The following is a 17,750-nucleotide window of genomic DNA, read 5'->3' as shown; positions in this document are numbered from 1 at the left end:
ATTTGCGGAAATCCTTCTTTTCCTCAAAAGTGCATATAAAATGGGAATGAAGAGCCTTGATGAGAAGGATCCTGACTCATTTTCTTCTCCCTTTTGTCCCTACAAAGACCCTAAAACATAACAAAGATTGTTGAGGTGATACCGTGGGATTGATCAGTGTGATAGCACATTTTTTGGAAATGATTAAGCCTAAAGTGGAAATTCACATAGCAGGAAAAACTAGCTTTAGTATCCAATAGACAGGTTCTACGAATAGGTGTCTGTGATGATAATCCTGAAGTTAACTGTCCATGCTGTAGACAGCTCTATGAGAACAAACATCTTGATGTTTGCCTAGTACAGGCTTCTGATACACAATGAAAAAACTGAGATCAGGCATTTGTCACATTTATATTAGTGATGATATCATCACTATGAATAATCCTCATGATCCCCAAAGAACTCAAATATAACTCATTAATTTATAAACTCAAATAATTTTAAAGTGTTCAACTCATCAGCATTTGTAATGGGCAGATTTCTCTGCAAATAAACATAGAAGGAAAACTCCTGACACATTCTAAACTTTTCTCCAAGATTTTCCCGTTTGTAAAATTTTATTCATACAGTAATAAGTGAAAGTGACCATCAAGAGGCAAATGTGCAACATTTCAAAGAACAAATCTATTCCTTAAATTGAAGGCTACAGGGATGAAAACTTCTGTGTGGAAAACCTGTCACCTCCACATGTGTGAATGTTTTATTGCCTTTCAGATGTATATAAGTACAGAACAATTCAAAGAGTTTCCTTCATTTTATGACAAAGGGAAATGCACTGACAGACAACAGCAAGCAATTCACTGTCTTTTCTTTATAAACAACTTTGTTCCTATGAAACCTCTCTGGAAAACTATATATACCAACTTTTCCTTAAAAAGGCAAACACATATGGCTATAAAAGGCTGAAATCTGTGTTTTCTTTATTTTTAAACATAAGTTAGTCCAATTGTCTTTCTACCTTAATGTAGAGAGGGGACTGTTATCTGTGGTATCAAGGTAGCCTGATGTGTCTTTAGGTTGGAGGTGCAGAATCACTCCTCCATGGGAGAAGGATACCAATTGGCAGAGTCAAAGACTAGAGCTGGGGAAAATGTACATATATGTAGTCATTCCTTGGGCATCATGACTTGTCGGTGTTTTCTCTCTCAAAAACAAAACACATACTTGTGATAGCTTGTGTGTCCATATAATAAAGGATTGTTTCCAGAGTGTGAAAGGTCTTTACCTGCCCTATGCCCCTTTGTTCTTCCTAACCTGAAATTCTCATCAGGAGACTCACTTTTTTGACATAGAAAATAAAGGTAGAAATATTACCTTCTGAAGAATCCTGTTAAAATGGACACATGGAAACTGGGAGTGAAAAGAGAACCTCTAACTCTATCTTACTAGCACATGCTCCTGAAATACTTCAATTGTTCTGCTAATGTTTTGAAAGAGCCATAGTGGATAGCTCATAGGAAGTAAAATATTGGACAGCTATGATTCAGTCGAAAGGAGAAAGTACATACCAGAAGCCTAAGAAAGTATTTGGAATAATTGGGGGGATAGAAATGCAATAGAAAGTCAAGAAGGTCAGGTCTTTGCCTTTCTTCCTTAGTGTCAACTCTGAATTTATCAGTACTATGAAGTACCCTTCCTCTCCCAGGATGATCTGTTTTTCAGGGATGTACAAAAACAAGAGAAAATCAAGGGAACAGTATGGCAGAGTGGAAAGAGGCTGGATTTAGAATCAGAGGTTTTAGGTTCAAATCCATGTCTTTCCTTTTTCTGCATTTGTGACATTGGATAAATCACTTTATCTCTCTGGGATTCATTTATAAAAGGATGGGGTTGGACCTGCATATCAGAAACTATTGAAGTGCTTTCTAGTTTTACATCAATGATCCTGTGAGGGGATGAGGGGAAAAGGTTTTCCTCTGCTCCTTCAACAGGATACACTATTGGGAATGAAGTAATAACTAAGCCAATTTACTGACAGATTCCACAGAATACTTTTAGATGGAAGGCTTTTAATTTTCTTTTGCTGTTGCTGAATTATTTATAGTGAAGTTGATCTAGCAAGACCTAATACTTTCTAGAAAAAATATAATGATTTGTCATATTTGAGTATTTTAATGACTCTTTAAGCTTTATAATTATTGATTAAGCAGTGGCACCTACCAGCATGATCGCAGTAATTTATTAGGTATATGATAACAGGCAGATGACATTTAAAGGTGTAGCTGCAGGGGTTGATCCTATTGAGGTTTAGAAGAGTGGCTAGGCCCTCCAGTGCTACTATCAATGGGTGCTCTATCAGATCTCAGTAATGGTTTGATGCCCAGTGTTGCTGACTATGGCATTTTGAATCAATGAGAACACCTGACATGACATATTTCTAAAGCTTAACTACACAATGGAAAGATAGTTTCCTTTTCTGGTGAGGATTGATAGTTCCCCTCCAAAAGGTGACTGCCATTTCTCAGAGGAAATATAGCAGGTGTAAAAAAAATTTTTAAAAAAAGCTGCCCTACCACAAATTGAATCAGGAAAAAGATTGTTTTTAAAAAATCTAGACTACTTTTCCGATGTTTTATATCATGTCCTAATTTTCTTTTTTAAAGGTGATGCATAGGTTAAAGTTAGAGATTTATCTATAAGTCTGGGAAACCACATAACATCAATTATTTCATCAATGTTAGAATGGAAAGTTAATCACCAGATAGAAATTAGCATACCAAATGGCAATAACATTTCTTAATAACTAATTTATTTCCACTATTTGTCAAAGGCAGGTCTGATATTTTCAGCAGATTTAGTTATTCTATACTTTGACTAATTTTTTTCCTTTCATTCTTTTAGACGCAATTCTTGACATCCTAGCAACCTACATATAAGCACACTTGCTGGCATTACTATCCAAAGGTTAAGTGTGTATTACACAGATGAGCCCCAAGATCAAGTACAAATTGTGAAATGTATGTGGATGTGCATGATCTGAACCAATGAACTGTGGCCTGAAATGATGTCACAAAATGTGCAGCAGTAAGTGGAAGGTTAAACCTACTTGCATCTCGGTTCATTAAACGCAGTTAAAGTGCAAATTCCCTCATTCTGACAGTAGTAATCACAAGGGTTCACTTTCTGGTCACAGCGCTGACTTTTAAACCCCATAGAGCATCTGCAGAATTTCAGTAAAATACAGCTAAATAAATATTCTGCCTATTTTTGCCAAACATGTTTTTAAATCATTGCATATAAAGATGGTAACATGTGAATCAAGAATTCATTTCAAGTATGCTCAGTCCTCTTTCAACCATCCTTAAAACCCACTACCTTGAAATGGTAAGGGGAATTAACTCAGGCACCGCATGCCTAGACATTCAATCCTTTTGCCCAAGAAGTCAGGATTATCTGACAATAAACCTAAAAAGCAAAGTGGGCACTAGTTTGGGATTACCAACTCTGGCCTGCCAGAGAAAGGGCCAGAGGCAGGCAAGTGAAAGGGAGGGATCCACTGAATTCTGGATATTATGAGAACTATTCATGGCATTTTGGAAACTGCAACAGCACTCTTTTTGTGTGTTCACAAACCCAGACTCGGTTTAATGTATTCCTAAGAAGCCAGAGACTTCATGGATTGGTATCTTATAGCATGGGTTTATATAATGCTTCATTCTAAAATTCAGTACATACATCAAACAGCATTATACATTTAAAAAGATGTCTCATGTTCTTTTGAAAAGAATGGCTGTAAGTACCAAAGCATTCATAATAGATGATTATCTCTGGAGTTGAGATGTATCTGAATACAACAGGAGAGATTAATCCAATTTTCCCCTGTATTTCCAAGTTCAGAGATCCACTAGTGTCTGAAAAAAGCATCATGGTAAGAATTCAATGAGCTCTTCTTCATGGTATCATTAGCAATACCAAATTGATAGATGAGGACATTCTGTCACACTTCAACTGAAGTTGGACCATATTAGCCTCCTAAAACCGAGACATGTTCATAGACTACATTTACGTAGCATCTCCCCAGCCCCACCCATCCAAAAAAAAGAAAGAGGCAGACAAGAGCTGCTATGCACACACAGGTCCCATTGTGACACACTTTCAATATAAAATACTCACAAACACACAGGTATATTTGTCTCAGGGTCCAGCTGACATGTGCCACCATTGTAACAGTAGCCATCACATAACTGACAGCTGGAGGCAATCTTTCCATTAGTGCAACTGCAGTGACAAACAAACAAAAAAAGCCCATTGTTATCTCAATCATTATAGTTGAAAGCTGACTCCGTTGCAGATGAAAATGTTCATCTTGGGATGGTAGTAGTAGGGGTAGGCAGTGTGTTTTCAGTAAGACAGGCTAGCTAGAGGCACCATTTAAACAAGAGAAAAAGTGATAATTCAATACTTTTCTTTTTACAACTCATATTTAAACCCTCAGTTAACATCAATAATTCAATACTAGCTATATTTGTAGAAAAAATAATGTCTAATTCTTATAATTCAGGGAGTCATCAACAATGGAAAATTTCTCTTCTTATAATCAAGGCTGGACACATCCCTAGGAGCAATAGAAGTTAAAGTACTGTTAGCAAAGAGTCTTGGAAGTTGATGCTTCTGATACATAGTCCATAAAGGAGAAATCCTGTTCAAAGAATATTCAAAATTGGGTGTAAGTATTAAACTCCGATTCTTATGGAAATAGAAATTCCTATGGAAAACTGTGGAAATAATGTCCTGTAGGCAATTTGTCTCTTTTAATTCTTTGACTATATGCTTAGTAGGAATGAGCTGAGAACCCTAATGTGTCCTTAGTCAATGTAAAATGAAAAAACTGAAATTATGGCAAGCATAATATGTAGTATAAATACAGAGTGACAGTGTTTGCTTATGGATTTGTGGACTCCGTCTAATTACTGTACAGTTCTATCACTTTTCTAGGCCTTCAATTCAGTAAAACAAAATCTAGTAGGTAACTACTGTGTACACAGTCCAATCCTAGACGTTCAATGAAAGACTATACCACTATTAGAGTAGAGTAGACCACTGGAAAAAAATAATAAAAAGTACTAAATGTGATAATTTCTAACTTGAAAAAGTATCAGTAGAGGAGGTACAAAAAAATGCCTGGCAAAAATGGCAGATGTAAAATATTTGTGGGTATTTAGTCTTTGCTTAATTGTTGTTGCTATTAGGTGAGTACAACCGATTAAAATAAGCATCCAAAGAAGGCACGAAAAATGAAACGTGGCAAATATAAACCATGGCAACTTCATCTTCTATCAGTAGAGGAAAGCCCAAAGGGTGATTTTATTTTATTTTATTTTCAGCATTTGCCATTACTATGCCAGAATGGTAAAATAGAGATCACTGACCCTGAATTCACAGATGGGGCTCAAGAAAACATTTGTTCCTAATTCTTTGCTGGAGAAAAATAATATTTGCCATAAGGTTTCCTTTTCAGATATTATCTGATCCTCAAAACAACTGGGGGAGATAAGTACTATTATTATCCATAGTTTAGAGATAAGGAAACAGGCCCACAGAGGTTAAGTGACTTGACTAAGGTCACACAGCTAGGACATGTTTGAGATCAGATTTAAACAATTCCTGCCTCCAGGTTGAGTGCCCAATCCAATGATGATGCTCAGCTTTCTATGGGATGGTATAGAGGTAGAATATGTGTTCAGAATCATTGGCAATGTGTTCTATTTCATTGAAGGTCTTCAGTTAGGGGCTAGATAAACATTTTGTGGGACTAAAGAAAGGATTAAGAATTAAAAGTTGCAGGCTTCATGGATGGGTTAGATTAGATCACCTCCAAGCTTCCTTCCAATTCTAAAATACTCTGATGCTAAGTACATATCCTTCCACATTCTCTTCCTTCTCCCAATGATGAATTGAATTCAATAGGTTGTAAACTCCAAATTAAGTGTTGGTGCTTGGCTATGCCTAAAGAGATTTTTAAAAGACACAGAAGGCACAGAAATGGGGAAGAAAAGATCTTCATTATGGAAATTTATTTTCATGCTTTAAAAACTCACGAAACAATTGACTAAGCGTAATGTTTGTGTAACTGTATATGATCATCTACACACTTTCAGTATCACCTTAATATACAAAAAGACATAACCCAGGCCCTATTCAGATTTCTTTAGTGGTGGCTTTACCATAGTTCTTTTTGTAAAGAAGGACTGTGGCTTCTTTCTCCCTCTGTTCCTTTGTTTATGACTGTAGGACACGTAATGCCTCTGGAAATCTTGGACCTACCATATGGTTGTTTCTGTTGTTATTGTTAAGGTAGGTTCAACTCTTTGTGACCCTGTAGACTATAGAATGCCAATACTGTCCATGATTTTTTCTTGGCAAAGATACCGGAGTGGTTTGCCATTTCATTCTCCAGTGGATTTAAGGAAACAAAGGTTAAGTGACTTGCCCAGGATCACACAGCTAGTTCGTATCTGAGGATGGATTTGAACTCAAAGCTTTCTGACTCCAGACCCATTGCTCTATGCACTGAGCCACCTAGCTGTTCTTACCATATAGCAGCTGCTCATTAAAAATTTATAGACTCAAAATGAATTTTCAAAAAATCAGAGAACTAAATCAATAAGAGTAGGACTCCCTTGATTTTCTCCCCCCTCTAGTACTGACTTGGAAAGAACACTGCAGAGTATGACATGAAAATTTTTTTATTACTCCCCTCTTCCATCTAACAAGTTTTTTTTTTAATGATTATATTAATTAATAATAAAAACTAACATTTGTACAATGTTTCAAGTTTTGCAAAGCCATTTACAAATATCTCATCTTTTTCTCACAAGCAAGTAACAACCTAGCAAGTAGGTGTTATTATCTCCATTTTGTAGAAACTGAGGCAGAAAGAGGTTGAGGGAGTTGCCCAGGGACACACCGCTAATAAGCATCTGAAGCTGGATTTCAACTCTAATCTTTCTAATACAATGTTCAGTATTTTATCCATTGTTTCAGATAGCGCTCTCTCTCCCTCTCTCCCTCTCTCCCTCTCTCTCTATCTCTCTCTCTTTCTCTCTTTCTCTTTCTCTCTCACTCAGATAACACAAGCATTATGCATATACACATTTACATATATACCCACATATGTGTACGTATACCTATGATTCTTTCTCTATATTTCTAGGTTATTCCAAACAAAGACACACTTTTCCACAGCTGTCATATGATGATCAAATCCCACCTAATTTAAAGCCTGAATAAAAAACAGCAGATTGTACAAATTTTTTTAAAGTATAGGTCCACATCATTTGTAGGCACAGAAGAGCACTACTTATATTTTAAAATGAAATTTCCATAATAATTTCTCTCTTAGGAAGTGTATACCCATGTTATTTCTGGTATATTACTTTTCATGAGCTAATTACGAGTTATTTGGCAGACCAAAAAAATAAAATAAAAGAATTCCCACACCAATTTATATCACAGGGATATTATCTCTGCAATTCAAAACTGTAATCAACTTTGACTTCTCCAATATTTATTTAGTTTTCCACAGGAATATGAGAGGAGTTCTGCTACAGTGATTACATTTATGATATTCAACAGAGAATCTGCTTTAGTGGACGTAGCATGAGCCTGGGAGTTACAAAGTCTAATTTCCCATATCTAATCACAACGCTATATGTTAGCTTGAACAAGCTTGGATAAGTTATGCAGGATGTTTGGCTATGTTGTAATTTTATTTTAAGTCTTGTAGTCTCTGATTGTTATCCTTCAAATAGGGATTCTATCATGACTTTGTGAACTACTCTTTGATGCTAAGATGAAAGGCACTATACAAGAGAAAACTAATTTTAGCTTACATATCTCTAGAATATTAAAACAATTATTTATTTTTTTATTTTTTTGGTGCTGCCACATTCAGTCATTCTCTAGAATATTTCTGAAAGAACTTATTTTGGTCCACATATTTCAAGGTGTCCATTATTTATTCACCATTAATGACTTCTATTTAATAATTTTTAAATACACAATCCCGAAAATGTCTTTAAAAGGTTTAGAATTATGTATATTTTATTACTATGGATGTTTTCTGCTATTTCTTATTTAAATCCAGTTTCATCTAAATCTCAAAGAGAATAAAATGACTTTCTCTGGTTAGCACTATCTGGGTCACTAGTGGTCTGGAGAAGAGGAAATGGGGTAAAGATTCTAGATGACTTCCTTGGGAATCAGAATCTCTTTCTATAGTCTATATGAATTTCAGAAATGATATTTTTTTAAGAATCCCTCTCTTTCTACAGGATAAATGAGAATATGTTTAGTTTTCTTTTGGCTTTCTTTTTTCCTTTTTTTTTTTTTCATTTCATACAGTTTAATTCCTACTCTCCTCACACTGAAGGGGTAGAAGGTATCTGAGGGAAGAATCTTCTTTTCATACCCTCAGGAGGCAGACCAGATGGGAAGTCAAAATGGAGCATGTTGCATTTTGTATTTTTTGCATCCAGTTCTGGAATGCATTTAAAATTTACTACAAAGACCTGCTGAAGCTGGTGAATGAACTTGATTACAATTAGGCTGTTTGCTTCAAGAATCAGACAAAAGAGTTTTTCTTCTTACATGTTTACTTAAATTCTAGCTTTCCAAATGATCACTTACACGCCTTTATTTCAAAGTAATACTGTGCTTTTCAAAGACTGTATGTGTGTGTATTTATGTATACACACATATGTGGAATTTATGGGTGTCACTAAATGTCATCCATAACAATAACATCAGGCATGTTCATTGTGAAAGCAAAAATGAGAGTGAATAAAAAAGAAAAATCAGAATAAAACACGTTAGTCTCGACTGTAATAAAGTTTTATGAGTACTTGTTTGGGGAGACCTGCATAACTCAGTGTTGACACAGTCTCAGTGCAGACACTTTAAATTGTGGCATGAAAACTTTATCACATGCTCTTCCATCACATATTTGTATTTATTATACTCAAAACCAAGGCAATTGATAGAGCCTCGCCCTTTAAAAGTGCTTCTTTTAAAATCCTTTCAAAGGAAGTCTCCAGTGACATTTGATCTCTAACCTCAATGTTATAAACTTGTTTTATGATAGCAAATGAATAACATTAGCCTTTAGCCTTCCTATAGTGGAGGGAACATTTATCTACTTCACTGTTTAAGCCAAAGGCCAAAATAGCATCTAACAAAAATCAAAGTCTAGTGGGGTTTGTTTTTTTCTTTTGGTCAAGCTTTCCAGAAAATAATGCTCTGTTAGCTTAAATTGACCTAAATGATAATACCTAACGTACTGACAATTTTTTTTTCCATCAAGACAAAAGGTGCAGGTGTCTATTTTATAGCTCCTGTAGCGATGCTATTTACTAATTCTACGACTTCAGGCCTCAGTTTCAGCATCTTTAAAATGAATGGGTTGAAACAAACAATTTATAAGTTCCTTTTCACTTCCATAGTTCTGACCTGATGATATTTCTTAACACAGTGTTTCTCAGATACACCTGAATTGGAGGTGAGAGGGGCAATAAAGGTATCGAATCCAAAGGCCTAATTTTACAAATGGGAAACCAGAGATATGGAAGTTTTAGGTTAAGTGAATTGCCCCATTTCACAGAGGGAGTAAATGGCAGAGCCAGGGATTAGAACTGAGCTCCTGTCACTCCAAATTTAACCCTCTTTCCACTGCAAAGGTGTTATATTATTTTTTTATTTGCAAAACTTGCACCGTTAACCCAGAAACTAATGTAGCTTTAAAACATGCAGTAATATTCTATATCCACTTTTTATAATGTCATAATTTCACAATTTCTAGAGGCTATCCCTGGAAACATCTCATGTAGTGAATGTTTTGACAATTTCCTTTACATGAGGGATAATTAGATTTTTAAAAAAATGTGTACTTTGACTTGTGACTAACCACCAAAAAAAAAATAAACCAATGTGCAGCTTTCTATCTGGAAGCATACTCATCCACAATCATTTCATAGAGATATTAAGATTTATTCCACATTTTATTGCTTACTAATGGCTACACTATTTTGCAACTACCTCCACTGAATTGAGCTGTGTGTGAACTTACTTGCACATTATATCTTCACTGTCCTTGTTTATGATGCAGTGGCCACCGTGGCACCTTAGGCACTTGTCAATTTCACATTTTGTTCCTTCGTAGCGAGTCGGACAAACGCATTCTACACTTCCATCGTCTGCGATAGTGCATGATTCAGAATTCACACAGTAGTGATGGCATACATCTAAAAAGAACACAGAATAAAAGGTGAAATATTTTAAGGGAGATTTTATTCAAAAGCTTATGAATGGTACCATTTTATTCTACAGTACTCCTTGATAAATAGACTTGTTTACTGAAAGAGTTCTAATATTGTATGTAGCTAGAGTTCTTTAGTTGTGGGATTTATAGCTCCCTGTCTTAGATAAATTAGGCATTGTGCTGTCTGGAGGTAGGCACATGAATTAGATGACCATTAAAAGGCAAATCCTGCTCTGTGATTTAAAAAATTAATTACCAGTTCACCGATATGGATCGACCAATAGATGACAAGATCCAGTAGAACATGGAATAATCTAACTTGGTAGTTAGTAGTGTGGTCCAAAGTAAAGTTTGGTAAGCAGGACACAGACAGATATAGATCTGAAATAAATAGTTGCCATAATGAGTAGTGAAAAGCAATATTAGGCTGTTGCTAAATTTTGAGCTCAGAAGTTGTAATTTCCTTTTGGATATCTATTATGAAACAATTTTAACAGATACCATCAGGAGAAAAATGATATAATTTTAAAAGTTTGATCACTACCTGTTTTTATAACTACCACAGTGATGTATTCACCTGAAGAAAATTAAAATCCAATTCATTATTCTCCTTTTTAATGTTTTCTTGTCCAGTTCATTATAATAAGAAAGAAGCTAAGTTGATTTGTTGCTAGTTTCACTATTTACATTGATTGACTTTTTTGTGTTTTGTAGTGTCATAGTGTTAAAGTTGTAAGAGGACCAGAGGACATCTATGCTACCTTTCCCTTTGACATTCCATGAACTAGCTTACTATTACTGATTTTAGCCTAAAAAAATAGTTTAGCATCTAAGAAGTTGTAAGAGTTCTAATTCTAAGAAAAGAAAATGCCTGGGATCCTATGATTTCTACCTTAGTGCTTTCAGAGTCTTAAGGAATCTAAGACTTATTTCAGTTTTAGTATTCACAAAATAAACTTTCCTTGGACTAATGAATAACTACCAGACATTCTAAGGAAACCAAGAACTGAGGGTCTGTGAGGAAAGTGACAGATTGCCTCAGGAACCATTTAGTCTAATGGAGCATTAGTATAAAAACATTTAATGATGTAGCTTTTTGAAGTTTGTAAGACATTTTACATACATTATCTCATTTGAGCCTCACAGCAACTCTATAAAGTAGCTAATGCAGATGAAGACATTGAGAACCCAGAAGATAAGCCTCTGGCTAACTTATGGTTTACACAATTAGTATTTATCAAAGGTAGAATTTGAATCCAGGATTCTATTTCTTTAAGTCTAGGATTCTACCCATTAAACCATCTCCAAAATGGCCTAATTTGGGCAGTGTTGAACATGAAGGACTAATTTATATATTCTTTGACAAACTTGGCAATTATTTCAGATAATACCTAGAATTATTTCAGATAACCCCTAGTTTTATATTTTTTTAAAAAATCGGTCAAATTGGTTGTTTGCATAATCCAACTGAGATGTCATTTGCAAATAACAGACCACTTTCTGGATTACCTAGGCCATTCAGTCTAACAAAGAATAAAAAGGAGTGGAAAAAAGCAATTTAGCAAAACTAAACAATATTCTCTCTGGTGTCAAAGTATGAGTGGTATTTCACACCCATAATCTCCTACTTCTGCAAAGGAGGGAGATGCATTCTCAAATCTCTTCTCCAGGGTCAAGCATAGTCAACATAATTACTCAGCATTTAATTGTTTGGCTTATTTTTGATGTTCTTTCCATTTATATTGTTTTGGTCACAATTTATATTGATTCATTGATTCTGCTTTATTTTGTATCAGTTAATATATGTCTTCTCATGATTCCCTATATTTTTTCTTACACAAAATTTCTTATGGCATAGTAATATTCCATTATATTTATGCACAACAATTTGTTGAACCATTCTTTAACTAATGGGCATCAACTTTTTCTCTGGCTTTTTGGTATATAAAAAGTGCAGTAATAAGGGTGTGTATATGGTATCTTCCTTTCCATTTTTGACCTCTTTGGGGTATATGTCTACCAGTGAGTCAAAAAATATATTTTTAAAATAATTAATCCTCTATTTATCAATTCTTTTATTTGTTCCTTGATAATATAACCCCTTATTAAATATATCTGCTTAGAGTCATGGCAAATCCACTGAATTCAGAATGTAAAAAAAAGTTATAGGAAAAGTGTGAAATATGCAGAAATTGGTATTTATACTCTAATAAAACCACTCTAAATCGCACATTTTTAAGTTGTGCTATTTTTGCCTTTAAGAAGAAGAAATCACTTCCGGCTTGGAACTCTTTCTTGGGCAGAGCTTCTATGGAATGCTACTTCATCTTTCCCAGTGCTGAAGCTCTGTGTTCCTTGTTGCTGCTAAGGTACAGCTGCCTAGAGTAAGTCGCCAAAAACTTGAGCCTTGGCAAAGATTCTTCCCAAGATATTTCTATGGAAAACTCATGTCTTTGCTGCTGTTGGTCTGTTAGGCTCAAGACAAAAAGCAGTTCTGAAAGCTTCCAATAGTTATATATTTGACTGAATTGTTTTATATACCCCTCTGAGGGTTCCTAGGAAATAGCCTTTGTATGCACATTTAATTGCTTCATTTTTCCCCCTCTGAGGCTCTCCTATTGATTTTAATTCCAATCGACTAAGACTTGTGAACATTGGTGTTTTAATAAAGAAAAGAGAGCTTTCTTGGAGCAAGACCTTTCTTTTCAGTAGATGCAAGTTAGCACATAAGCATTGGAGAGTTGTAAGTTGCAAAGTAAAATAATTCCTCCAAATTTATTGCATTATTTTAGGGTTAACTCTGATGTATTCATTCTGTGAGTCTATTTATGAGTGAGTTTACAGAGCACATTAATATTGTATTTGGCTAAATTAGGAAATTCAACCAAACTGCAAGTTCTTGGCAATTATCTCAAAATCGTGACTGTTATGCTTAATAAGTAATAGGAATGTCATCATATTTTCTCCCTCTTACGCCTCTCAGCTAACTGTTCCCTATCCATTTGGAATTACAAATAGATATGTAAACGTTGGAAAATATATTCTGTTTTCCTCTATATTGTCTCTAGGTACTCTCAGGTAATTACCACTTACCCTTATCCAGATTCTAAGTAGCTCTTGAGCCAGCTATCTAATAAAAGAGAGTGTTCCTAGTAGTTCTTTCCAGCTTAGCAGGAAGACTTTTGTTTACTAAGTTAACAAATCTTGAAACTGAGGAACATTATAGTGACTTACTTTGTGACTTCATAATATAGGCATTTGTATGCAAAAGAGCTAGATAGTTTTTGACACAATCTTTAAAATGGACAGAGAAGCTTACTACAGTCACACCTCATTAACTCTGTGTCATCAGGGAATGAGTTGTTTTCTTCTACACAAGAGAAGTTTCTATAGATAATTAAAACTTACCCTTTAATCACCAAAATTCCCTTTAAGGTATGGTAGTCCTAAAATGTATTCTGCAGTCTAAGTCAACCTTTCTTTGATAATTCAAAGCCATCTTTATGATCCTCACTTAGTTCTTTGTGCTGTAAGATGGCCTGGTGTGGTGGCCCAGGCTATGGGAAGGGTGACCAGATTGGAATGGAAATGGATAAACAAGTCCATTGGTCTGTCTCTTCCTAACTGGATGTCTGTTAGTAAGTTCTTTATATTACATAGGGAATGATTTAAGAACAAATCATTGCAATATGGAATAAAAATATTTTTTCCTATGATCATAATTCAAGAGTTGGATGGAAAATCATCACCATTCATTTCTGCACTCCCTAGGGTGTCCTCACCTTCTGCCTAGCCATTTTCTGGCCATTCTCTCAGCTGTTATGTGCCAGAAACTGCACTAAGCACTTCACAATTATTATCTCATTTAATCCTCACAACAACCATGGAAGGGAAGTACTATCATTATCTTTATTTTATTGACAAGGAATCTGAGGCAGACAAAGGTTAAGTGACTTGCCCAGGATCACACAGCTAGTGTCTGAAGTCACATTTGGACAAGTATTCCTTGTCCTAACTTCTTAATTATCTTATCATTTATTCATTATCTAATCCAAAACCCTCATGTTATAATTGAGGAAACAAAGGAGCAGGAAAGTTCATTGGACTGCCAAGGCTGCCATAGATTTATAGTTGAAAAGGATCTTGGGAGGTCATCTAGTCCAGTTCTTTCATTCTGTAGATGAGGCCATATTTTCTATGATTCCAGAGTCATTACTCGTTCTCCTGTACCATGCTGAATTAATGAAATGACAATGAAATGTATTGGTTTTCATATATACCTGTAGTTGCTTACCATACAGATATCATATAGAAATAGTAGGAGTAGTAATAGCTGGAATTTGACTTTTTTTGAATGATCAAACAAATCACCCATGTAACAAGCAGACATTGATTGGCAAAAAGTCACTATACTGCACTGGTAGAAACAACATACAACTGATAATTTGCATGTAAGATAAACACTATATAGATTTACTATAAATAAACAATGTCTATCATGTAACAGATGTTGAAGGTGAGTATGCAACCTGTATGAAACTTATGTAAATATTTTGAAAAAAATTGCAAATTTTTTACTGGGGCGAAAATATATCAGGGATTCTCCTCTTTCCTTTCTCTCCACTTTCACACTGGGAGGTAATATCAGAGCATGTTGTTCTCTCCACTCATTCTCCTAACCCTGGTTATTATAACAGATTAGAAACTCAGGATCAGAAAAGACCTCTGAGTATTTCTAGTTTAATATGCAACTAGGTAAGAATCCTCTCTATATCTCCAATAAGTAATGATCCATTCTTTGTATCCAGTGAGAAGGACTACATACCCTCATATGGCAGCCTTTTCAACTTTTACATATCTTCAATTATTATGTAATTTTTACCTATATTGAATCAAATCTGCCCTGATATAACTATTCTATTTCTATGAGTCCCATCCTCTGTAGTCACCAATAAAAGGTCTAATTCTTTTTTTCCATTGCATGATAACCCACCAAACACTTGAAAACAGTCATATTATACTCCATCTCCCCCTCCTCCAATTCCTCACAAGTTTTCCCTCTCTAGATCATATATCCAATTCCCTCAGCCTATCTCTTGCACGGCACAATCATTAATCCTTTCACCATCCTGGTTGTTTTTGTATCCAAAGGGAAACTCTTTAGCTTATCAATGTGCTTCCAAATATCTCGTGCCTGGGACTAAATATAATAAATACTGCTCTTGTAGTTCTACTGGAGAATTGTATAGTGAGACTTTCACTTCCTTAGTCCTGAACATGCTGCTTTTCTTAAGGCAACTTAAGAAGAGTATATTAGACTTTGCTTTTTTTGCTTGTTTGCCATATTATACTACTGATACAAACAGCCTGTGGCCTACTTTTAAAATCTCTTTATCATTTTTTTCCAGACAAATTTTTATCTCTCATTTCTGACCCATCTTATAGTTGTGAAGTTGGTTTTTTCCATCCAAGTATAAGACTTTTTATATTTTTTATAATTATCATATTATATTTGATCCAACGTTCAAACCTAAGTTATTTTGAATATTTGTCCTATCATAAAACAAAACCTTCTAGTTTTGTGTCAGGTGAAAATTTGATAATTCTAGTATCTGCAATACCATCTTTACCTTTATTCAAGTCATTGGTAAAAATTTTAAATATCACAAAGGCAAGAATAGATGTTGGGGCACTCCAATGGAAACATCACTCAGACTATTAATGATGACACTTTTGTTTCTGCCATTTAACCAGCTCTGAATTGGTCTAAGCATATGACCAACTAGCCTGCCTCTATCTTGCCCAAAAGGCTTTTGTGAGAGCTTTTGTTAAACACTTTGTTAAACTTTAGGTAATTTATCTCAATAATATCCCCTTGATCTACCCAGTCTAGTAATCCTGTCATGAAAAATGATGTCAGCACAGCTTGACTTGTTCATAATGAAACCATGCTTTTTCATTCTGATAAACATTTCCTTTTTCAGATGTGTCACTATTCTTCCCTTAATGCATTATTAATTTTACAAGAAATGAAAATCAAGCTCATAGCCCCATAGTTCACAGGTTTTCTTCATTCCTCTTTTAGAAATTTAGGAAAATATTTGCCCTCCCCTTGTACTCCTAATTTTCATACTCTAACAGTGGTTTATGGGAACTAGAGATGAAACTGGGAGGAGACTGGGGTGTCTGGTCAAACCCCTGGAGGAGAAGAGGTCTTCCCAAGTAGAAGAGATGTCAGCTATTGAGGAAAAAGAGGGAAACTCTGGAACAGAGACCTGCTCAGAGGGTGAGGCAGAGTGCTTCTTTCTTCTTGAGTGATCTTCTATGAGCTTAAAGGTTAAGAGAGACCATAGCAGAAAGGAATAACTTTGAAAAAAGGGGTTTTTATTTGACACTAAATTTGAACTGCATGTAGGGAAAACCATAACTCTTTCCAAAAGAGGGAAGCTTTAGTATTCAATCTGTTCTTCCATGATGGGGCCCATGAGAGAAATATTTTCTCTGAGAAAGTGCTTGGTACTATGGAGTTTGGAAACCTATCCTCTTTGTGGAGAGTTGCAGTGAGCTATAGGAGAGGGATGATAGGAAGCACTTTTGGTACCTCCTCTTAGATTTCATGGAGAACCACAAAAGGAACTTTTTGCTGAAGAACTAGAATAAGCGGGGATCTCTCCCTCCATGGATTGTAAGCTTCTCCACCAGATTCCACGCTCTATGAGGGCAGAGACTGTTTTCTGGTTTGTAGCTCTAGTATTTAGCATGGTGCCTCACACAGAGTAGGCACAGAGTAGTAATTAATAAATATTCAATGATTGATTGGTTGATAGTTCATAGGTGGCCCTTCCCACCAGCTTCAAAGAAGTAATCTCAGTCTTACAAGCTTCCAGAGACTAATGAGATAGTTCAAGGTACTGAGACTAAACAGTAATTTAGAAAAGAAGTATGATACAATGGTGAGTAGTAATACTTTTCAACATCTTATAATGTGTTTGTTTTCTTCAACTTTTAGATAAACACTTTCTTGAGTTTTTTTTTTTTTAATGATATTCTTACAAGGAGAGTTGATGACAGTGTTATAATAGCGCAAGGTTTCCAGACTTTCTGAGTGTGGGTAACAAACAAGACTGCTGAGAAATCCCCTAAAATGTTTGCAGGACACAACTCTCATAGCATATAAGAACTTTTGACACATGTCATTTTTGACTCAGTAATCAAAAATGCCAGAAAATGAAGCAGGAGCTTATATCATCAGAGGTCCATGGAAATGTAAGAAAAAAAGAGATAATTTTGTCTTGCCTTTAAATTAGTTGATTAAACCAAAGAAGAAGAAGCTATGGAAAGGGTTCTCTACTGAATTTATCATATATTTTTTGAAAGGTAATAAAAACTAGATAAGGAACAGGAAGTCATGGAGAGGGTTCTCAACTGAATTTATCAAACACACACACACACACAT

General features: G+C 35.2%; 1 protein-coding gene across 3 annotated transcripts in view; it reads right to left on the bottom strand.

Annotated features, from left to right (window-relative positions):
• LRP1B (LDL receptor related protein 1B) overlaps positions 1 to 17,750 on the bottom strand; it is a 2,222,640-nt gene that overhangs the window by 43,241 nt on the left and 2,161,649 nt on the right. For all 3 annotated transcript variants that reach the window (XM_072613193.1, XM_072613191.1, XM_072613192.1), the window contains 2 exons: positions 10,103 to 10,277; positions 4,153 to 4,257 (listed from right to left, as the gene is read on the bottom strand). In XM_072613193.1, coding sequence (XP_072469294.1) covers positions 4,153 to 4,257; positions 10,103 to 10,277 — 280 coding nt within the window. The remainder of the gene's footprint in view (positions 1 to 4,152; positions 4,258 to 10,102; positions 10,278 to 17,750) is intronic.

Source organism: Notamacropus eugenii, chromosome 5, assembly GCF_028372415.1.
Source record: "Notamacropus eugenii isolate mMacEug1 chromosome 5, mMacEug1.pri_v2, whole genome shotgun sequence".
In the NCBI taxonomy this organism is placed as follows: Eukaryota; Metazoa; Chordata; class Mammalia; order Diprotodontia; family Macropodidae; genus Notamacropus; species Notamacropus eugenii.
The sequence above is the reverse complement of the archived record's forward strand: the minus strand, read 5'-3'. Positions and strand labels throughout refer to the sequence as shown.